General features: G+C 46.6%; 1 protein-coding gene, 1 non-coding gene and 1 pseudogene across 2 annotated transcripts; 1 reads left to right on the top strand and 2 right to left on the bottom strand.

The window, feature by feature from the left end:
- Positions 1-1,079: 1,079 nt before the first annotated feature.
- Positions 1,080-10,769, bottom strand: LOC101341224 (ATP synthase subunit alpha, mitochondrial pseudogene; annotated as a pseudogene).
- LOC111820434 (U6 spliceosomal RNA) lies at positions 2,466-2,572 on the bottom strand. Its single transcript, XR_002823976.1, has one exon. It is a non-coding gene; the product is annotated as a U6 spliceosomal RNA (small nuclear RNA).
- A 9,830-nt stretch (positions 10,770-20,599) lies between the features above and the next one.
- On the top strand, positions 20,600-23,018 carry SP9 (Sp9 transcription factor). The gene is made up of 2 exons (XM_004375494.1): positions 20,600-20,620; positions 21,603-23,018. Exons 1-2 carry the CDS (start codon positions 20,600-20,602, stop codon positions 23,016-23,018), a joined length of 1,437 nt encoding a protein of 478 aa, XP_004375551.1.
- Positions 23,019-24,251: the final 1,233 nt, after the last annotated feature.

Here is a 24,251-nt window from a genome sequence, read left to right as displayed (position 1 = left end):
TATCGTGCTTAGCTTTAGTCCTTAAGGGGAGAAAGCATGCTTTTTCTCCTTCTAGACTAGGCTATAGAATCAGTAAATGGAACTCAAGCATCTTGACCTATGAAGCTATGTATAAGGTGGCAAATCAGCAAGAGAGAAGGAGTCAGATCCCTAATGATCAAGAAGACACCATAGCAGTTGTCTTAGTCATCTAGTGCTGCTATAACAGAAATACTACAAGTGGATGACTTTAATCAAGAGAAATTTATTCTCTCACAGTCTAGGAGGCTAGAAGTCTGAATTCAAGGTGCCAGCTCCAAGGGAAGGCTTTCTCTCTCTATTGGCTCTGGAGGAAGGTCCTTACCATCAATCTTCCCCTGGTCTAGGAGCTTCTTCGTGCAGGGACCCAAGGTCCAAAGGATGCACTCTTCTCCTGGCACCACTTCCTTGGTGGTATGAGGTCCCATGTCTCTCTGCTCACTTCTCTCTTTTATATCTCAAAAGAGATTGGCTTAAGATACAGCCTAATCTTGTAGTTTGAGTCCCGCCCCATTAATGTAACTGCCTCTAATCCCACCTCCTTAACATCATAGAGGTAGGCTATACAACACATAGAAAAATCATATCAGATGACAAAATGATGGACAATCACACAATATTGGGAATCATGGACTAGCCAAGTTGACACACATTTTTGGGAGACACAATTCAATCCATGACAGCAGTTGAGAAATAAACTTCTATCTTCTGAACTTTAAGCTACTGTTATTTACCTTGGTTTCTGTTTGTTTTGACACATGTACCCAGACAAATCCTAACTAATACAAATTTCTGTATACTTCCTCCCCCATTCCTCAATTATAGTCAAACTAGGCACACAGAAAAATATGTTATCTCTGAGTTAATATCACCTCATCTAATTATTGAGATGTATTATATTCAATTTAATGTTGTTGTTTTTTTCCAAGCCCTATGCAACCTTTATTTCTAACATGATTTCTGTACATCAGGAACATGAGTAATTCTTTTACAAATAAAACTGATTACTAAAAGAAACAATGACAAAACCAAATTGGTATTTGATATGAATCCATAGGAGTTCAAGCTTCAAATCTAGTCAAGAAGTTTGTTACAATCTCTTTCAGTTTGCATCTGACTGTTCCGAAATCTTTCTATCAGCCCTGATATTGCCCAACAAGGCCTGGTGTTGGCTGATAACATAAGACAAGAAAGCATTCCCAAACTTTGTGATCTTGCTGAGCTCTAGTTTATTAAAATAGCCTCTTACACCAGCATAGATGACCGCCACTGGTTCTTCAATAGTCGTGGGAGAATACTGTTCCTGTTTCAAAAACTCCGTCAGACATCAGACACATACCAAGACTCAAGAGTTGTTGAGAAGTAGCATCAAGGTCAGAACCGAACTGGGCAAAAGCAGCCACCTCATGGTACTGGGCCAACTCCAGCTTTATGGTACCTGCCACCTGCTTCATGGTGCTCGTTTGCACAGTAATGTTAAGAATAATGTCCTTACAAAATGTAAATTAACATCTCGATGAGATACCACTGCACACCCACTGGGATGGCTAAAATTAAAAAGATTGCTAATTCCATGTGTTGGTGAGGACGTGAAGGATCTAGAACTCTCATATACTGCTGGTGGGAGGGTACCTTTGAAGAACAATTCTGTTTCCAAGAAGATCTGTCCATCAGTAACGGAAATGACATTCACTGGAATATAAGCAGACACATCACCAGCTTGCGTTTCTATGACTGGTAAAGCAATAAAGGTGCCACCACCAAAAGAATCGTTCATTTTGGCTGCTCTCTCCCACAGAGGGGAATATAGATAGAACACATCACCAGAATAGGCCTCACAACCAGAGGGCTGGCAGAGTAACAGAGTTATCTGGCAGCAAGCCACAGCCTATTTGGAAAGTAGATGATCAAAGCATGCTTGCCATTATCCCTAAAATATTCTCCCATAGAAAGCCAGAATAAGGAGCCAGGTACTGAAGTGGAGCAGCATCAACAGCAGTAGCTGAAACCACAGTGGTGTACTTTATGGCATCTGCATCTGTAAGTCTCTTCACCAACTGGGCAACAGTGGATCTCTTGACCAACAGCAATGTAGATACAGTATAGCTTCTTCTTCTCATTAGTTCCACCATTGAAGTGTTTCTGGTTAATGATTGTGTCAATAGCAATTGATGTTTTGCCGGGCTTTCAGTCACCAATAATCAGCTCACGACGACCACGACCAGTCGGCACCAAACTAACCACAGCTTTAATGCCAGTTTATATTGGTTCATGCACAGAAATTCGAGGAATGACTCCAGGGGTTTTTAGCCCAACTTCCCTACAGGTCTTGGAACCAATTGGACCCTTTCCATCAACGGCATTACCAACGGCATCAACTACATGACCCAGCAGTTCTTCACCAACTAGAACATACACTATGGCTCCTGTTCTTTTTATAATATCTCAAAAATATGGAATGCTTCACAAATTTTTGTGTCATCCTTGCACAAGGGTCATGCTAATCTTCTCTGTATCATTCAAATTTTAGTATATGTGCTGTCAAAACAAGCACTCAATTTAATGTTTTAAAATGACAAATTATCAATCTCCGAAACTTTTCCCTTGGTTCTGTACTTCCTCTATAATAAACATCTTTTCTCCCATTTTAATTGATAAGCTATCGGCAAAATATTAAACGATGCAGGAAGCATCAAATGAAGATGGAAGGAATTCACAGAGTCACTGTACCAAAAAGAATTGGTCAATGGTCAACCATTTTAGGAGGTAGCATATTACCAAGAACTGGTGTTACTGAAGGAAGAAATCCAAGCTGCACTAAAGGCACTGGTGAAAAACAAGGCTTCAGGAATTAACAGAATATAAATTGAGTTGTTTCAACAAATGGATGCAGCACTGGAGGTGCTCACTATGCCAAGAAATTTGGAAGACAGCTACTTGGCCAACTGACTGGAAGAGATCCCGATCTGTGCCCATTCCAAAGAAAGGTGAACCAACTGAATTCGGAAATTATAGAACAATATCATTAATGTCATACACAAGTAAAATTTTGCTGAAGATAATACAAAAATGGTTGCAGCAGTACATCTACAGGAAACTGCCAGAAATTCAAGTCAGATTCAGAAGAGGACATGGAACAAGGGATATCACTGCTGATGTCAAATGGATCTTGGGCAACGACGAATTACTCAATAAGCAAGGTACGCACTGGCTTACTTGTGCTTATTTACTAATCTGTAGGGCACAACTGTGCACAATTTCACCTATTTTTCATCACATCTTTGAAGTGGTGAAACCCATGTTAAATTGTGCACTACAGATTAGTAAGTAAACACAATTAAGCCTGTGCGTACCTTTCTTACTAGATAACTTGCCTGATCTTGGCTGAAAGCAGAGAATCCCAGAAAGATTTTTACCTGTGTTTTATTGACTATGCAAAGGCATTCAACTATGTGGATCATAGCAAATTATAGATAACATTGCGAAGAATGGGAATTCCAGAACACTTAATTGTGCTCATGCAGAACCTGTACATAGACCAGGAAGGAGGCAGTCGTTCGAATAGAACAAGGAGATACTGTGTGGTTTAAAATCAGGAAAGGTGTGCGTTAGAGGTGTATCCTTTTGCCATACTTATTCAATCTCTATGCTGAGCAAATAACCTGAGAAGCTGGACTACATGAAGAAGAATGTGGCCTCGGGATTGGAGGAAGACTCATTAACAACTCTTGATATGCAGATGACACAACCTTGCTTGCTGAAAGTGAGGAGGACTTAAAGTACTTACTGATGAAGATCAAAGACTACAGCCTTTAGTATGGATTACACCTCAGCATAAAGAAAACAAAGATCCTCACAACTGGCCCAATAAACAACATCATGATAAAGGGAGAAAATATTGAAGTTGTCAAGGATTTCATTTTACTTGGATTCACAATCAACACCCATGGAAGCAGCAATCAAGAAATCAAATAACTGGAGAAACCCCGAGAGTATGGCCCTCAGACACCCTTTTAGCTCAGTGGTGAAGTCAGTTCCGAGGTTTAGCATTCAGCTGGGGACTGGACAGCCCCATAAAATAAAACAGAACTAATGAGGCACAGCAGTCAAGGGACAAGGACTAGAAGGCAGAAAGGGACAGGAAAGCTGGTGATAGGGAACCCAAGGGGTTGAGTAAGGACAGTATTGACATGTAGTGGGGTTGTTAACCATTGTCATAGGGCAACACATGTACTAACTGTTTAATGAGCAACTATTTTGTTCTGTAAACCTTCATCTAAAGTGAGAATAGCAGCACATTGAAAGAACGTAATTGATGTCACTGAACTGTGCATGTAGAAATTTTTGAAATGGTGTATCTTTGGCTATGCATATTTTCACCAAAAAAAAAAAAAACAGGTCAAGCAGGGAGAGGGTTGACATCACGTAGGGTTGTTAACCAATGTTGTAAAACAATATGTGTACTGACTGTTTGTTCTTTAAATCTTCACCTGAAGTACAATAAAAAAAAAGAAAGAAAGAAATCAAATAATGTACTGCACTGGGCAAATCTGCTGCAAAAGGCTTTTTTAAAGTGTTAAAAAGCAAAGATGTCACTTTGAGGAGTAAGGAGCATCTGACCCAAGCCATGGTATTTTCAACTGTCTCATGTGCCTGTGAATGTTGGACAATGAATAAGGAAGACTGAAGAAGAATGGATGCCTTTGAATTATGGTGATGGCAAAGAATATTGGCTATACCATGGATACCATTGACTGTCAGAAGAACGAACAAGTCTGTCTTGGAAGAACTATAGCCGGAATACTCCTTAGAAGCAAGGATGGTGAGACTTCATCTTACGTTCTTTGGACATGTTATCAGGAGGGACCAGTCCCTGGAGAAGGACATCATGCTTAGTAAAGTACAGGGTCAGCGAAAAAGGGGAAGACCCTCAATGAGATGGATTGACACAGTGGCTGTAACAATAGGCTCAAACATAGCAACGATTGCGAGGATCGCGCAGGACCAGGCAGCGTTTTGTTCTGTTGTGCACAGGGTCTCTATGAGTTGGAACCGACTTGACAGCACCTAACAACAACAACAACCCAAATATACCAGTTGTTTGGTCCTTAAAAGACTTCTTTTTTTTTTTTTTTAATTTTACAAAAAAGGATTTCGAGAAGGGTGGAAAAAGCCTGAACTATGGAAAAAGTAACATGCATTGAATACTGAAACGAAGCCTAGGCTCCTGACCTGTCTCAGAACTTTTAAAATGCATCACTGATTTCAGAGATGCTCTGGGCAAGCTACAGTGGGCTGTTGCAATTGATGTAGTGATTATCAGAAGATCACAGTATATGTACAGAAGTTCAGATACTGTCAACAGTTCTCCATTTTAAAAGGTTTCTTATGTAATTTTATAGCTGGTAAATAAACCCCTGATGACACAGTGAAATAGGACCAGGATATCAAAGCATTTAAACATGGGTTTTTAATTTGTTAACCAAACGTTAGGACATTTCCTCAGTCTCTTTTCATATTGGGGGTGAGGGGAAAGGGAGGGAACCTGCAGTGAGAAAGAAAAGTATTAAAGTTTCTTTCAAATATGCAGGCTGATTTCCAATATCACAAACTTTTGGATTATGCAATCCAACAGGAGCTAATAAAAAGGAACGCACAACAGATATTGGACATTATTTTTACTATTATCAATAATTCTCTGTTGAAACAGTCCATCAGATTTTATTTTAAACAGATGTGAATGATCAAATATTTCCATCAATCCCCTCACAGCAGTGTTTTGAGTCAAAAGAGGAGTTCCTGTAGATATTGTAATTCTGGACTTGCTGCTGTTTATCTGCGGATGAGAAGTTTAAAGAACTGTAATGCAATTACTAAACTAAATTGTGAGAGCAAAATGTTAAAACTACAAATCTTATATTCTCAAGAAAATGTCCTAATAAAGAAGCCTTAGGGAATATGTGAAATCTTGCTTTACATCTCAGTCTTGGAGGAAAGACTTCGATTTTCAAGTACCATAGACATCAGAAAAATAGCTCTCAGATGTCAACTGCCCGCACTCTGTTAGGAGGCTCCCTTTACGTGTATGTACATGTATTATTGCACATAGTATGCACCAGTATCTCGTATCCCAAGAGTTTATTTTACAATGTGACCTTAACACTCCTCCCCTTGAGAAGTAGAGCTTATGTCCTTTCTCTTTGAAACTGGGCAGACACTTGTGACTGCCTCCACCAAGAGAGTACTGCTGAAGTGACTGTATTTGAATTCTAGGACTAGATGACAAAAATGCCTGTGTTTCACCTTGCTCTCTTGAGACGCTCACTATGCAAACCCAGCTGTCAAGCTGTGAAGAAGCCCAACAGGCCCACGGCTAAGAGACCACATAGAGAAACCACGTGAAGGTATTCTGGCTGACGAACAGCATCAACCGCCAGACATGTGAGTGAAGATGTGCCTAGATGATTTCAGCCCTCAACTGAATCACCTCCAGCCTTTGAGTCTTCCCAGGGAGACTTCAGGTATGATGTAGGAGACACAAGTTATTCGTCTTCACTGTATCCTAACTGAACTCCTGACCACCAAACCTGTACTCATAATAAAATGTCGTTTTATGCCGCTACATTTTGGGGTGGTTTGTTACTCAACAACAGGAACTGGAACATGTGTGTTACCTATAAGCCATGTTAATAATGATGAAACTTCCACTTACATAAAATCTCCCCCAACAAACCCATATAATAAATTTCATGTATTTTCAGAGTATTCTTCAAATATGAAATAGGGATTAAGAGCATTTGGCCCACCAGAGGAGACTAGGACATGGAAAAGAACATCACATGCCTTTTCCTTGGCAAGAACTAAGATCTTCTGTCTTCCAATACTAGACTTTTCCCCGAAATCCATACCCTAAGCTAAATTAGTCTCAGTTATTTCTTTCTTCAAATTTTTCTCTTTATTGGCGATCACTCTCCTAAGTTCTAGGCCCTTGACTACAAATGCCTGCTGAGCTTTTCTACTTGGATATCTCACCATTATCTCAAACTTAGTACGCCTCAAATCAAACCTATTGTCTTCTTTGCAAATCTGAATCTTCTGAGAGAATGATGAAACAAATAATGCAAAATATTAAAATCTGGCAAATCTGGTAAAGGATATACAGTAGTGTATCTTTGTATGATTCTTGCAACTTTTCTATAAGCTTGAAATTATTTCAAAAAAATTTCTTAAAAAAAAGAAAAGGGAGAAAGACTGGAAACAAAAACTGAAATCAGTTATTATTGTGTCTTACTTTATGCCATCTGTAATGAATGTCTATTTTTTTTTTTTTTTTTTGTCTTCCCAATGTCCATTCCCTCCTCCTTCTGCTAACAAACAGTGCCAGAATTTTCCTTAGGAGAATCACTCTTCTCCAATTTCAGATCTTCTGTAAGAGTAGGATTCACTCCATTCCCTGGGTCCAGGGATAGAAATGTAACCCACATATAGCGTTTCACAGATGGTCAATTAAGAAGCAGTAGATCCCTTTAACGGTTCAAAAAACCAAACTCGCTGCCGTTGAGTTGATTCCGACTCATAGCGACCCTATAGGACAGAGTAGAACTGCCCCATAGAGTTTCCAAGGAGTGCCTGGTGGATTCAAACTGCCGACCTTTTGATTAACAGCCGTGGCACTTAACCACTACACCCACCAGGGTTTCCTTAATGGTTCCAGTGGTTTAAAAAAAAAAAGCCATAACGGATATCAGTGGTTCGTAGAGTCTGCTCTTGTTTTTCTATTTTGCCTAAGACAGAAACGTGTACATAGCCAATGAAAATATTATTTAGGGTGAGTTTATTGTACAAAAATTACATTTTCTGTAAATACGAGCTGATTTTCTCTCTCTTTCGCTTTTTCTATCTCTAGCTCTTATCCCGGCACAAATGTAATTTCTCAAGTCAAAATATTATCCCTAGGTAGGACAATTCTAAAATAAAATCCTAAGGACCAGAAGCTATTCTTTCAAACTTTCTTGAGCCATTATATTACAAAGGAGACCTCCTGTTCCAGAATTGTTTTTTCCCCCTGCAGAATGCCTACATAAACAATCCCCAGGAGACCCATAAAAGAAGGCATGTTTCTAACAGGAGCTGAGCCACCTAGCACTTCTTTTGCATCTTTTGATTTACCCACACCATAGCCCCAGGTCTCAAAAACAAAAGAGTTGGATATTTGCAATTTTATAAAAACTAGGTTGGTTGGTTTGTCTAAAGAAGAGGAACTTCTTAGAGCTATGTGCATTAGGGGCATGAGTGTGTGGGGGAGAGTGTAAATATTCTTTCAAACATTCAGAGTCTAGTTGCTCCAAGAAGACCTAATGTGCACCATTTTTCCTTGCTGAGTCTACTTCACCTCCTTGAATGCCAACACATGGTTTATTAAATCTATAAAACTCAACCAAATTTACATCACCCCCTCTCTTATTCCTTTATCCCACCAACTAGCATCATTGCCCTCTGTGACAACTGCACACTTACCATAGCAGAATGATTTCATAGCAGACTGTCAGTTCATCTACTCCCTTTTTACCTTTTGCTAAGTCTCTAGGGATTGATCTAATGCCCTTTAATCATCCTCCTTCTTTCTTTCTTTCTTTCTTTTTTTTTTTTTTAAATAAACCAAGCCTTTAGATTTATTTTAGTGTTTCTTCTCACCTAGAACCTCCACTGGTAGGCTGAGGCCCTTGTATGGTATCCAGTGACCAATGCTGGGTCGCTTCCTTACTGGTATTTGCTCCTCGGAGGTGAAAAAAAATAAATGTTTTATAAAGCTCGAATTGGCCTTATCAAACAAAACATCTGCTAGATCAGTGAATGACTGGTGACAGCAGGAGACAGCAGTGCTGGCCTCACCAATAGAAGTCACTGCAGTTAATGGAAGCTATTATGGGAAAATTCTGGCAAGAAGTTTTCTTTTTCTTCTTTCTCCTCCAGACGGCTAAAAAAATTTTTAAAGAAAAAAATGTATTCAGTTGCTAAGGTAACTGTGGTTTCAAAACTACAGTAACAAAAGCCAGATATCACATATCAAACTACCAAATTGTTAATCTGACTGGTATTTTAAAATAACTACTTGAAAGAAATGTTTTCTCCTTATCTAGCTATACTTAGAGAACAGAGGAAAGGGGAGAGCAGAAGGAGAAGAAAAAGGAAACTGGTAGATTCTTTTAAGAAATTCTTTTGCTAAATATTTGTTAGAAATGAAAATCCATTCGTGTCACAGATACATTTGCATGCAGGAATTGTTTAGTCAGATTCAAAACATAAGGGGGATACTGAGTTATCCTGTTTCCAATTTTTCTTCCTGCATTTCAAACCCTGCCTGCGTTTTAAGTGGATGGTTTTCTGCAGACCGTTGGTAAAGAAGCTGGTTACTTAGGGGAGTCACGTGCGTTCTGATATGTTTTATGGGTGATTGTATTTTTCCTGTGTCTTGCTTTTCATAACTTGATTTAAAGAGAATGTAATAGAGCCATTAGGAGCTTGGACTGTGGAGTCGAACATAGCTAGGACTGAATTCCTTTTCTAACCCTTACTAAATTCCTTTAACTCTCTGAGCCTCAGCTTATTTCTAAAAAGGGTATCAGTCTACAGGACAAATGACTTGGTTACTTCAAAAAATAAATTGTAATGAAAGAGAAAGAGACTTACCAATGTCATGTTTGGGTATTGCTTACATCTGGTTTGAAATAACCAATTGTAAAAAATCATTTATGAGACAACTGATAAGATATTTGAAAATATTAAGGGTTATCTCAAATTCAGTTAGGTGGTGTGATTATAACATGGTATTTTGCGTTTTCAAAGAGTTATCTTTTAGGAATACATTCTGGAACATTTACCAAAAAAAAAAGATATGATGTCTGGGATTTGCTTCAAAATAAGGGAGGGTGAAATGGATAGGTATAGATGAAACAAGTTTGGCCATAAATTGACAATTGTTGATGCTGGATGATGGACACAGAGGGGCTCATTGTAGTATTCTCTCTACTTTTAAATATATATTTGAAAATTTCCATAATAAAAGTTTAAAAAGAGAGATATCAATAACATTCACTTAATAAGATTATTGTGTGGATTAAATGAGATGCCGCGTATAAGGCATTTGGCAGAGTGCCCAGCATGTAATGTGTGCTCAATAAATGTTAGCTATTACTATTAGAGACAACACCTACTCCTTCTCAAGCACAGACCTGTAAAGGCCAGACCATGAAACATGTTGCTGATCGGAGCAGCTAACTTTACTACTTCCAAAACAGGTAGCTGCTAGCTGTTGTATTCATGCTCATCCAGCCGGATTCTGTACTAGGCCCTGTGTTTCCTATATTAAAAAAGAAACCTCAAACCCGTTGCCATCGAGTCGATTCTGACTCATAGCGACCCTAAAGGACAGAGTAGAACTGCCTCATAGGGTTTCCAAGGAGCGCCTGGTGGATTTGAACTGCCGACCTTTTGGTTAGCAGCTGTACCTCTTAACCACTATGCCACCAGGGTTTCCTATTTCTCATATACGCACTAAAATTCTGTTTTTATAGTGGCCATTGGCTTTGCCTTTAGTTCCACAGAGAGAATGCAATTTCAGTGGAAAACAGAAGACAGCTTTAAAAAACCCAACGATTAGTAAGTATTGGGCACATTGTGGAGAATCTCCCCCATACATTATTTTATTTACCTTCATAGCAATCCTGAGAAGTAGAAATTATCAGCTCCATTTTAGAAATGAAGAAGTTGAGAAGTTTTGTGGCCTGCCAAAGGTCACAGCATCATTAATTGGTGGACCTTAACTCAAACCCAGGAGTCTCTGGGTGGTGCAAATGGTTAGCCGCTCACTTGACTGCTAGTACTAGCCTAAACGGTGGCAGTTTGAACCCCACCCGGAGGTGTCTGGGAACACAGGCCAAAGGTCACAGCCTTGAAAACCCTATGGAGCAGTTCTACTCTGCTGACTGGAAACTGACTCCATGGCAACCAAGCACAACCGGAACCAAGCTCCTGAGGTCTCTGAAGGACTTGTGCCTGTCCAGGAGCTATGGCTATCATCTCCCTTGCCTCTTTTTCCTCGTCCTAGCTTAAAAACAACCACAGCCCAGAAAAAGTTAACATCTCTAATAGAAAGAGCCTAAAACCATACTCCTCTGTCTTGTAGACTGAGAGTGCTGTTTTCCAAAGGTGGTAAAAGATCAGAATATCCATTAAGGGGAATCACAGGCTTGGGTAGAAGCTTAGATGAGGGGACGCTTAAGAATGGGCAATAGGGGGGAAAAGTTTTTTGAGATTGCACTGATATTTGTGTGTAATTTCCCTCTTATTCCACAAGCTATTCAACTTCTAAGGGAAGGAGAAAGCAGGGAGAGATACCTTATAGGAGAAGAGTTCAATTCCAAAAATTAAAAACAGCCAGCTGCCATCCAACACTGTGGGCCCTAATTCAAGCTCCAGCTGTAGTTCAGTTCGGTGGTTGGGCTGACACCATGAGGAGCTGACTTTAACTTTAGAATACTGCTTATTTAAAGCGGGATAATTCCATGCATGGCGGGTTCCTGGTTACAACAGGAGTTGTTTATATGGAACGTGCCAGGGGATGGAGTAGAGGTCTCCGCGAGACACCAGGAGAAACAGAAACTCCCAGTTACAGAGTTGCCCAAGGAGAAAGTGTTAGTGCCTCCGGATGGAGGGTGCTGCTTGCTGGGCCCACTCCAGAGCGTCAGGAGGGGTCCGGTTCTTTCCGCAGTCACCGGGAAGGTTCCCAGCTAACCCTTTCCGGACCAAGGCCCAGAGGCCCTCGCTTTAAAGCCCCTCTAGCAGCCGAGAAGCTGTAAGAAGTGGATAGTACCCCTTCACGGAGCTGACCGCTTACATCCTCAGATCTGTCCACCCTCTGCCGGGAAACCCGGGTCCTCTCCCTTGGGATGGGCTCTTACTTAAGGTACTCTTAATTAGGAAAAAACAGCTGTTTAAAAAAGAGGCACAATTAACCCGCGCTTTGCGCCCCCAAACGTGGCATTCCCGGAAGTTCCCTCCGGGAAGGCTCCAGCAGATCCGAGGAGCCGGACAGGAAAAGGAGCCAGCTTGCAAGGACCCAGGCGTCCCGAGCGCGAGGCAAACCCGCCTCCCTAGCCCCGCCCGCAGCCTTCCCGCTGAGCTGGGACCCGCCGAGTGCAGAGCCGCCCTCGCCACACCCCCTACACTGCGGCAGATTTGGGGGCCCGGGTGGTCCAGAACCGGAAGGGAGGGGGCGCCGAGCGCGGGATTCAGCCGCTCGGAAGCCCTGGGCGGTCCCCAGGCCGGCCCCAGGCCCCGGCGTCAGCAGCGCGCTCCCGCGAGGGCGCGGGCGGGTCGCGAGGTGTTACCGCTACCAAGTCCTTTTCTTTCCCTAAGGGAGCCGGCCCTCGACCTCTTGGAGGCTGGAGATTCCTCACGGTCCCTCCTCCCGCTTCCGCGGGTCGGAGAAGAGATGTAGAGTTAGGCTGAAGTGAATATTCCGTGAGCTCTATAATTACGCACACACTGAAATCTTCACCGTTGACTTAAGTTACTCGGCGCTGCGAGGACTGGGGCCCTGCGTATTGATTAAACGCAGCCTCTATTTACCTAAACAATAAATGCAGAGATTAGCAACGTTCACTTGATCACAATAATGGGGTTGACAATTAAGGGGCAATGCATCCCAGATGTAAAGGAGCCTATGGAAGGCGGGCGGACGGGCGGGAGTTTCTCGAAGAGGGGCACTGGGGGACTGAGGCTGCGGAGCTGCGGAGCTGGGCGCAGAGCAGAAGGCGGCGCCGAGACGCAGCTGGAGGCAAAGGGAGGTCCAGCGGCGTCCAGGCCGCCTGCATTGCGCTGCAGAGGCCGGCAGCTGACTTTGGCGAACCCGAATACGCCCGCCCCCGGGGAGGCATCTGGAGCGCGGAGCCTGCCTCCCGGCGGCGCTATTCCCGGCCTCAAGGCGGTCTTTCCTGCTCTGTCTGACTGGGAAGGAGGATGGACGCCGCTGACTTGTGCCTGGGTGTGTCTGTGTCATCGGTGTACACTGCATGCGGCGACGGGGGGGGGAGGGGAGCGGAGGCGCACGTGTCTGAATTGTGCGGAGCCTCTCTCTGCCCCTCTGTATACTCGCCTTTCGATACTCCAAGAAGCGGGTCAAAGTAGAGGGTGTCCATTTGGCCTCTCGAAAAGCCAGACTCAAGGTCGGCCATTAATAGATATGACAGCGGAGGCCAGCTCACGTAAGGTTGGGGTCTAGAGTGCCTGCAATCGAGAAAGCAGGAAAGTGTCGAAGGAGCGCAGACCGTTCCCGGAGATGTCACACGGGTGCCTGGGCCCTTGGGGAAAATTTTATAACAGACCTTCTTTCTCAGCCTCTCACTGAGATGAACGGACTTGATAAGAGGTCTTAGGAAGCATGAGCTTGAAAGCAACTAACTCAGAGAAGAATTCAGAAGAGTGGGAATGGGGGGGGGCGGGGATAAAGAACAGATGAGAGTAGTTGGAGGGAATGTGAGATCATGATCTACCAGGAAGATTGTCCAAATCCTGGACTTCCACCGCACATTAGCTGCAGAAGACACTGGTAGCAACTCTCCAAATGCTTAGTGTTGATTCGCTGCTCCTTCCCTGTGCGCCCCATTATCAACCCGGAATGCTACCCCTTCCACATTCAGACACAAACGAAAGGATTCGTTCCAGACACCCATGTACAAGGCAAGACGAAGCCCTTTCCCGCCAAACCACTAAAGTCGGGAAATAAACAGCGCATGCCCAGGCTCTGGGCGCGGGAGGCTGGGAGAGGACACGGGTGGTAAGAGCATCCTGAGGATCGGAAGGAAGACGAGAGGGAGAAAGGAAGGGAATAAATGAAGGTTGGGAAACAGAAGAGGGAGGAGGAAGAGGAGGGACGAGCAGGGGCCGAGTTCGACGTAGGGTTCCGTTATAACCGCCCTCTCACCCCCAGCCCAGGGTCTTTCTATTCCCTGCTCCCCCTCCCCCATCTCTGAAGGCGGATGGGGGATGGGAGAGGTAAGACAAAGGGAATTCTCCTCCTCTGGGAAGTGTCAAGTGCGTCTGTGCTCTCCTTCCAGGCTCTGGAAAAACTGGCAGGAATTTCCTTGTGAGAAGACCGACGAGTGTCTGCAGCCGAAGAGACAACTACGAACAGACTTTGGGCCAGGAAGGAGGGCAGGAGGAGGGAGTGGCGGGGGCTAGCTTTGATCGCTTCAGCTCTGTTGTAATTGTGTCTTTGCCAGATAGATTAGCCAAAATAGCCCTAGCAAGGAGTTGCGTCCGCCGAGTCCGCTCCCTCCCTACTCCCCCGCGTCTTCTGCTCGCCGGGAGCGGGGTCGCCGCTCCTCCCAGAGCATCGCTGATACTCAAGAGCTAATGGTTTTGTGTTCCAGCCGCAATTAGGAGGCCACACTGCTCCCCAACACTCCCTTAAACAAATTTGTAAGTCACCCTCCCCCTCCCCGGCGACGGAGCAGGCGAAGGGAGGCAGCTGAGACCGCTTCAGCCGTCCGGCCCTCGCCAGGGTGCCCTCAGTTAGGGGAATGGTGTCGCTGTGACCCTCGGCTGCTCCTCAAGGCCTTGGTCTTTAAAAGCTCTTCCTTAGGAAGAGGAGAGAGGGGCAAAGAATGTGCATCTCGCCACCCACAAGTCGAGCCAGGAGAGCCTGGGTCGTTGCGTGAAGTTTTCTAAATAAATCGCTCTCTTGGTTCTAGGCTATGATGGACAGAGGCTGGTCCCGGTTCTTCTGCAGAACGGTGCGACGGCTGGAAAGGATTTGGAGACGTCCCTCCCACACCCCTTCTTTTTCTTCGCCATATAAATCAGCCATATAAATCATTCGCATTGTTTAAGGTACATTGATCAATCTAATGGCTTGTAATAGGCTCCTAATTGCCTCTTGCAGAGTCCTGCAGGCTCGCATTTGAACAGGGAAAGTTCTCAATTCCAGCACTAAATTCACCTTATGTTTGAAACTCAGTGATTACAGAATCCAGGAACAGCAGCACTGATGGCCCGCCATTCTGGTCTCAGGGCTTAGTCTAGGGAAGGGAGGAAAGGGGAGGGCACTGGAAGTATTTGCTATTCTTTGTGGGTTTTTTTTCCAAATCTCACTTCCAAATCAGTAATTTATTAATGAGCAAAGCCCACGCTGCAATTTATTGGTCATTGTGGACTGAGGATTGTTTTGTTAATATGAGACAAGAAACTTTCTTAATTTCCCTGTGCCTGTATTTTGAGGCCCTGGTACAGTAAAAACTTCTATCCTCACAAACTCATATGCTGTTAGTCATATCTTGTCTTTTATTTACTTATTTCTAACGGCAATATCAGCAGTTGTGATAGGAATTAATATGGGGGAGGATTATGTTAAAGGGAAAGAAGGAAAAGTAACACTTTCTCAATAAGGAGTCCTGGAGACTTGCCTAAACTCCTGTTTAACATCTTGCATTTGTGCCTCCTCTAAGCCCTGGATGAAAGAGGAAAGATATGGAAGCCTCCTCAAAGGCTACCTATGAAAGGGTAAACTGAGGAAAGTGGTGTCTTGGCTGGGAGAAGCGGGCAATGACCACATTCCTCATGCCTCTAGCTTTTCTTGACATTAGTTCAGGGTCTATGTGAAAAGGCCCTTTTAATGTCTCCAAAGATGGTTCTATTAGAGTTGGCTAGACAACCAATGTGCTTCATTTTGGTAGAGATGCCCTTAAAAAGAAAGCCAGCACTGAATGTCACATTTGCCAAGCCCCCTCTGTGGTGATTGGCCAGTGAGGGAGGAAGGGAAAACCTCAAGCCGAATAGACCCCCCATAGTTTCCAAGTAATGCAGTAAACAAATCTATGATGCTTGTTGAATAATCTTCCAATAATTGCAGTCATTAAAATCATCACAGTCTACAGTCACCTTTCTTCCTTTGACATACCAGAGTCTTTCCTTTAATTGTTAGTGCGATTTTGGCTCAGATAAACATATCAAGGCAGGCTTAAAATATATGGCCCACATACATCTAGCAGCAGAAAATGAGTTGTGTAGGCAAACGTTTGGAGTGTACTTAATAGAGGAGGGGTTTTCAAATTTCTCCAGCAGACCTCACAGGCTCAAGAAAAACTTGCATTTCCTGCTAAATAGCAGTGACACCTCTGAGACAGAGAAAAGACAGAAAGCCCTATTGACCTACTGGTCCTTCCTGGCTCTCTTATTTGCAAGGGTAGGGCTAGAATGAGGGCGTTATAGAACAAATATTAAATGAAAGCTCAACGGAAATTGTGGGACACTTCCTCCATTTTCAATTAATTTCCTTGATCTATTTGATCTCAACGCTGGTGCTTTTAAAAAATATAAATATACATTAACTATAGAGGATTCCCTTCTAATCAAAAGCAGCATTTCATCTTCATCCACAACTGAAAAACTCCACTGCAGATAGGATTCATCCGACTCAACAGGCGCTACAGTCTGTACCGGCTCCCTTCGCCTCCGTTCATGTCGGGCGACGATGGTACACAGGGCAGGTCTCTGTTTTTCTTCTTTTTTCTTTAACTCAAATTATTGATGTATCTCCCCAACTCCCACACCGTGCTGACCTGATAATCACTGTTCTAGTGTAGATCATGCAAATGAAAGGCGTAATTAATTGCGCAAATGATTCAGAAAGGGGGCGCTTTGGCTTAGAAAATAAATAAATAAATAAAGGACAGGTTAGATAAATGCTTTTTATGGACTCGCCCCAGCGCATCCCGGTTCTGTTGGCCGAGGCTTTGGGTGCAGTCGGCCCAGCCAAAGCCAGAACCTTGAGTTCCTGCTCCCCCAATGCCTCTCTCTTCCCGCCCACATCTTCGAGTCTCCCCAACTTCACCCCCACCCTCTGCACTGTATATTCGCTGCTAAAGTATGTGCCTGACCAAAGCTCCCGAGAGGCTGGGCAGCTACCTAATATTTGACCAGCTATTGTATCGAGTTATGCAGAAAATAACTGGTTCTCCCATCCCCGTTTTGCTTCCTGTGCACCAGGGAGAGGCATTTGGCTGTGGCGCAGGAGCCCCAATCCTTCGGATCAGCGCTAATGACGGAATTGTTTCCCAGGCTTTGCCTCCTAAACACAGCAACTTGAGCAGTTGCTCAGATCAAAGCTCTCGGGAGAAGCAAGATGGGGGAAACAATATTTGTTCAAAGGAAGTGAACTCTTCCCTTTAATTATTCTTCTTTATTAGGATTTCTATTGTATTTTTTTAGTGTATTTACGATGTAAATATATTCCAAGATGAAAACGTCACAGATCAATTGTAAAGGACCCGGATACATAATTTTAAAAAATCAGTTTCAGTGTATATGAGGTTCTCACCCCACTTTCGCTGCTCAGTCAGATTTGTTTATGCAGAATCGACATTTAATAGTGCTAATTGCACTCCAGTTAAATTGCCCTGATTGCAGAAAGGGAAGCAATTTTCGTGCTCTCTGTCTGGGTCTGGAAGAAATTGTTTTATATTCACCTCTTTATAAAGAAGTGGAGATAAGGCACCGGGGCCTTTGCACAAATTGCACTTAGGGGCTGACTGGCAGCATTCAGGCGCTATAATAGAGCATTATTTGGCCGTTTTGAATAATGTAAAGCGTTTGCTGAAAGCTATTCTCCTGAAAATTGCTTTAACTTTTAAAAGGGTGATGATTCATTCCAAACCAGGCCTTTGTTACATTGTCATTATTTCCCCAAATGTTTTAACAGTCAGCTCAACACTTTAGCATAACACATTGATCTTTGTTTAAAAACTAGATTTTTTAGAGGATGAAAAAAAATCTGTCAGACAAAAAAAAAAAAAAAAAAAAATCACTGGACTTCCTCCGAAAGATTTCCTTAGGGCCCCACCTTAGAGTTAAAGCGACCCGGGTGTTTGCCTGCGTTCGTTTGGAAGATTTCCCTAACTTTTATTGTGATCCGAACGCTTGTATCTAAAGGAATATTCGAGCGCTAGTGGAGAGAGTCTGACAGCTGGAAGTACATTGAAAACGGTGGGAGGGGGAGGGAGGGGAGTAGGAGGAGAAGGCAACGAGACGCCCGGAGCCCGAGGTGCCTGCGTGCACTGTTTTAAATGGTTGGCTTGAAAATGTCACCAGTGCTAAGTGGCTTTTCGGATTGTCTTATTTATTACTTTGTCAGGTTTCCTTAAGGAGAAAGTGTGTTTGGGGGTGGGGGAGGAGGTGGGTGGGGGATACCTCAGCGCTACTCCTCCCGGGGCTGCACAGGGTGAGTCGGAAACGCCTCGCTGTCACTTAACAATCCCTCTATTAGTAAATCGACGCGGAGACTCTATAGGAAGCCGAGCACCGGTCTCCCCTTCCAGGGCAGAAGTCACCTGTTGGGAACGGCTCCTGGGTCCCCCTGCCGGGCTCTCCGGTTTTTCCAGGCTGCTTGTTTTCCCTCTGCACCCCGCGTCTCACGGGGGCTTTTCACAACCTCTCCACGATTTCCACGACCAGTCCCCCAGGGCACAGCGCTTCATTAGAGCCACGCAGGTCTTCTTGCTCCCTTCTCTTTCTCTGTTATAATTTCCTTGGTGCTTTGCCACCTTAAAAAAACAAATCTGAGCAAAAGTATTTTAACGAAAAGAAAGAACCACAAAGTCCTCCCTATCCGTAGAGTGCACCCAAGATGCTTGCAGGCTCCAGCTTAGGGCCGAGAGAAGCGCCACGGTGGTCACGCTTTTGGGCCAAGAGTTCTTGCATAAGAGGAGCGAAAACACTGAGGGCACAGCTCCATGTCCTCCTCACTTGCTCTCCCTCCACAACATCCCGTGTTTTCAACAGAGCATTTGAGGACGGTGGTTTAAAAATTAAAGCGTACTTGGGCAGGAAGGCGGGATGCGGGCTTGGAGGGGGACGTGGTACATTTAAAGCCAGTACCCAGGTCTGCCCGAGAGCTCTGGTATTTCTGGTTCAAAAGCAGCCCCTGGCTGACCTGGAGGAGAAAGAGAAAGCGGGACCTGGAAAGAAGAAAAGCACAAACAGCTCAGCGTTTGCAGAGGGACTCAAGGACGCCCAGTTGCCCGTCTGAAGACATCTCTTTTCACACTAACAATGTCCAGGGAGGATTGGGCAGTCCTTCAGGATGCTTCCAGCCTGCAAGATGTGCAGGCGCCCACGTGTGGCCTCGCCCTCCACACTCTAGGGTGGAGGTCTCCAAGAGGCTCCCCGGGCAAGTCTGCGAAGAGAGGGGCGCTAGGGAGGAATCCACCTTTTAACAAGACACCCTCACCCTACAGAGGAGTTTCTAGGCCCAGGCGGTCTGGGGTTGGGGTGGTTTGGAGCTGGGGCTAGAAAACTCGACTTCAGGCTGAAACGTGACATGCAAATCTTTACCGGGTTAAACAAACAGCCGAACAAGCTGCAGCTTCAGCGGGGGTGGCGGTGGGGGCGGACACGGCTTGCGCTGGTCTCGGTTTCCAAAGTTGTTACAATGTGAAAATAAGCGGCTTCGTGCAGCTTGTTGTATGGGCTGATGCCTCCCACCCCCACGCCAGCCCCCGGCGAAACCCGGCAGATAATCAGCACATCCCACTGTTTAGTCATATTTGACAACTGGGTTAACCTGGTATCTAGGCGCTGGTGAAACGGTACAAAGGGTGCCCTCAATTACCACCAGAAGCTTCTGGTGTGAGTGGCACTTCTATTACCCCCAGGTCAGAGGCCAGATCGACAATTAGGAAGTCACTTAGACCGCTGGGGGGAAATGGTGTGATGCAGCAGGCTCCAGGCCCTCCCAACAAGTCTGTGGGTGTCAACCTGTACCGAGAGGTGTATTTGTCTCTCCTCCCTGGAACTCTCAGCTCTTGACCCCTCCTCAATGTGACTCTGAGAGTGAGTAAAACTAAATCCTGGGGCGGGGTGGGGGGGAGGAACTGGCTAGAAGGTAAACGACAACGATAAATTTTCGCGCAAGAAAGATGTGTACAAGCTGGAGTTGTGCTCCTGCAGGCGAGAGCCTGAACACACAAAGTGAGCGTTGACATTTCCGTCTCCACTTGGGCCCTGCGGTACGGCCTCTGCCTCAGCGCCCCCTCCCCTCCTGTCTCCTTTCCCACACGTGGGCAGTGGAGTAAAACTGTCAGCCCTTACTGGCAACATCTCGGGGTGCTTCGGCGGTTTGTGGCTTTGTCTCAACGCTACTTAACCTGGCTTGGTGTGTGAGTGTGTGTAAATTTTTAATTGCACTGTAATTTCTTCAGTCCCCAGCCCGACACCCCCACCCCCCACCCCCAGCCGCCTTGACGGGCACGCGCCGGGAACCCGGGCTCGGGCCCCTCTGCGCGTCTGATTGGCTGCAGGGCAGCTCCCGTCTGCTCTGCCTGCGCCTTCATTGGGCGAGAGGCGCAGCCAGCGGCACTTCAAAGCGGGTGCTCCCCTCTCTTAGGCTGAGTTTAGCCGGCAAGAGCCCGGAGTCCGCTCGGCGCGAGCGCGGGGACGCGGGAGCCTCGGGTACCCGAGTAGTTTTCCGAGCAGCCGTCAGGCTCAGTCCCACTCCCGGCCCCGCCACGCCGCCCAGGGACCTGCTATGGCCACGTCTATACTCGGGGTAAGTCCGTACCGCGGCAACGCATTTGCGCGTTTTAACTGGAATGGTTTTTCGTTATGGCTTCTCGGAGAGCGCGGCTCCAAGAAACTGTTGCTGCCGCACTGCAGCTTCGGCTTCCTTAGCACTTTCCACATTTCCAGGACAGATTCTTTCCACGTTATTGGAACCCTGGCGATGCCTTTGCAAGAAAATGATTTCTTAAGCAAGTCTCTTTTTATTTGGTTTTTTAAAAAACCTGTAAGTTTTTTTTTCTTCTCCTCTTGATTATACCCCATCCCCCCTTGCTTCGGGGATTGTTGCAATTACGCGACAGTAATGTTTCCAGAAAACAGCCCTAATCGTTTTGAAGTCCGTGTAGTCGTTAACAAACATTTACATTTCCGCGGCTCCGCAGCTTGCCCTTGACTTTCAAATCAGTCGCTGGGTCGCTTCTCTTCGGATTATTGTTTTCATAATCGGAGTTCTTTTGTGTAAACATTAAAAACGTTTTCTATTAAAAAAGAAAAGAGCAAGTCGTAGCCACCCTTGGGAGGAGATTTATAGCTCAGTACCCCAAGTTTTCCCCGCCCCTGGGCCGCTGTTTCGTCCGCCTCCGCCCTCACCCGATGTTTGTTGTCAATGCGTTTACCTTCGCGCTTCACCCCGAAGGGTGATTTGGCGGATTCGGTGAGAAAGCTGGCTCACTGAGAGCGGAAAGCGAGCAACCCGATCCAGTTCCAGGCAGGGGTTGCAGCGACGGAGGCGGGGAGACGCAGGCATCTTGATTTGTAGCTCCACTGAAGAACAACTTTCCAGCGCCAGGACCCTTGCCCTGTGATCGCCTCTGCCCGGCGCTGGGAGGAAGCGCGAGCCGGGGAGCCACGGCCCCCCGGGACCAGCCGCGGGGGGACGAGGCTGCTCACGGGCGCACTTTGTGTCTCCCCTCCCCAACTTCCTCCTGCCCTCCTCCTCCTTGCTCCCTCCCCCACCCTACCCACTCTAGGAAGAGCCACGCTTCGGAACGACCCCGTTGGCCATGCTGGCGGCGACCTGCAACAAGATCGGCAACACCAGCCCGCTGACGACCCTCCCGGAGTCGAGCGCCTTCGCCAAGGGCGGCTTCCACCCCTGGAAGCGCTCCTCGTCTAGTTGCAACCTCGGCTCCAGCCTCTCCGGCTTCGCCGTGACCACGGGCGGTCGCGGCTCCGGCGGCCTGGCGGGTGGCTCGGGCGCAGCCAACAGCGCCTTTTGCTTGGCCTCCACGTCGCCCACGTCTTCCGCCTTCAGCAGCGACTACGGCGGCCTCTTCTCCAACTCCGCGGCGGCTGCGGCGGCGGCCGGGGTGTCCCCGCAGGAAGCGGGCGGCCAGTCGGCCTTCATCTCCAAGGTGCACACGACGGCAGCCGACGGCCTGTACCCGCGCGTGGGCATGGCGCACCCCTATGAGTCGTGGTACAAGTCAGGCTTCCACTCGACGCTGGCGGCGGGCGAGGTGACCAACGGTGCGGCGTCGTCATGGTGGGACGTGCACAGCAGCCCGGGCTCGTGGCTGGAGGTGCAGAACCCCGCTGGGGGGCTCCAGAGCTCGCTGCACTCGGGCGCCCCCCAGGCCTCGCTGCACTCGCAGCTCGGCACCTACAACCCCGACTTCAGCTCGCTCACGCACTCGGCCTTCAGCTCCACGGGCCTCGGCTCCTCGGCCGCCGCCGCCTCGCACCTGCTCTCCACCAGCCAGCACCTGCTAGCCCAGGACGGCTTCAAGCCGGTGCTGCCCTCCTACTCGGACTCGAGCGCCGCGGTGGCAGCCGCCGCCGCTAGCGCCATGATCTCGGGCGCCGCGGCCGCCGCCGCCGGGGGGAGCTCGGCACGCTCCGCCCGCCGTTACTCCGGCCGTGCCACCTGCGACTGCCCCAACTGCCAGGAGGCGGAGCGGCTGGGCCCGGCCGGGGCGAGCCTGCGGCGTAAGGGCCTGCACAGCTGCCACATCCCGGGCTGCGGCAAAGTGTACGGCAAGACCTCGCACCTGAAGGCGCACCTGCGCTGGCACACGGGCGAGCGACCCTTCGTGTGCAACTGGCTCTTCTGCGGCAAGCGCTTCACGCGCTCGGACGAGCTGCAGCGGCACCTGCGGACTCACACGGGCGAGAAGCGCTTCGCCTGTCCAGTGTGCAACAAGCGCTTCATGCGCAGCGACCACCTGAGCAAACACATTAAGACGCACAACGGGGGTGGCGGGGGCAAAAAGGGCAGCGACAGTGACACGGACGCCAGCAACCTGGAGACGCCCCGCTCCGAGTCCCCTGACCTCATCCTGCACGACTCCGGCGTCAGCGCTGCCCGAGCGGCGGCTGCTGCTGCGGCGGCGGCGGCCGCCGCGGCAGGAGGCAAGGAAGCGGCGTCCGGCCCCAACGAGTCTTAGAGGCCGGGCAAGAGCGCGAGAGAGCGAGCGAGTAGAGACACCAAGGCGAGGGAGAGCGAAGGCGAGCGAGAGGTTTCGGAGAGCGAGCAAGCGGAAACCGGCGGGCGGGGGCTCGGGTGACGCCCCCGGGCCCGGGCTGGGCGCTAAGTGGAACCGCGCGGTGCTTCCCGGCCGCGGCCCACCGACCGCGCCAGGAGCTCCCCTTTGCTGTCTGCGCCAGACGAGAATCGAATCAGTAGTCTGGGAACAAAAGCGAACCATTCTCCGACACAGAAAACACTTTTTAAAACTGCACACACAGACACACAAACACACATCAGAGACCTACATACACAAGCACGCACACTTCCGCGCGCGCGCGCGCGCATACACATATACAAACCACTCACACAAACTTCTCGAACGAAGAGCGATACACAGAAATGCTCCCTCCTCCCCCACCGCCCAACCCCTACACCCGCTTCTCTTTCCCTTTCTCAGAAACAGCCACCACCCAGCAAAGGACTGTCAGAACATTTGAAAACAAACGGGACCCTTAAAAAACAGACCCTTTGTGTGGATTATATAATATACAAAATGCTCCAAGTCCTGCTTGATACCTACTTACGAGACTTTTTTCCCTTAAAAAAAAAAAAAGGAAGCATCAAAAAAGGCTTAAGGTGAGAAATTAAACGGGAAGTCCAGCGAGTTTCTCTGTATTTCATAACATCTGTATAAATAAGATTCAAAAGATTGTGTTCTCTTTTATTTTCTTGTAAATGTTCATTCGAATAGAGTTTTTTTTGTGAATTCCTGAAATTCAGGGAGTTTTTTTTTTAAATTTTCTGATGCACTTTGTGAAAGTCAGTATATATGTAAAAGATATTTAAAATGTTGAGTTATCATTTCACTCACAAACACGTAAGTTAAGGTCATCTAAAGAAATTAAATGCGTTTATCTGTATGAAGAAAATCTGGACATCATATTTTCATTTTGGTATTATTAAAGGACTCTGAACAATACACTTCCTTTTTTTTTAATCCTGTTCCCTCCTTAATAAGCCTTATGTGGGTCGACTCTTTTTTTCGTTGGGGAAAAAAAAAATTCCCTTAATGTTAGTTGTAGGTAATGTAAGGTTTATGTGGGTTATAAAAGCCATAATACATATACATTTTTGAGAAGTCAAGATTATTTATTTGTGTATCCATGGTGTAAATTAAATTGGGTTATAAGAACGTGTAGTTGTATTACCT

The sequence above is a fragment of the Trichechus manatus genome, unplaced genomic scaffold (genome assembly GCF_000243295.1).
Source record: "Trichechus manatus latirostris isolate Lorelei unplaced genomic scaffold, TriManLat1.0 scaffold00037, whole genome shotgun sequence".
Classification (NCBI taxonomy): domain Eukaryota; kingdom Metazoa; phylum Chordata; class Mammalia; order Sirenia; family Trichechidae; genus Trichechus; species Trichechus manatus.
The sequence above is the reverse complement of the archived record's forward strand: the minus strand, read 5'-3'. Positions and strand labels throughout refer to the sequence as shown.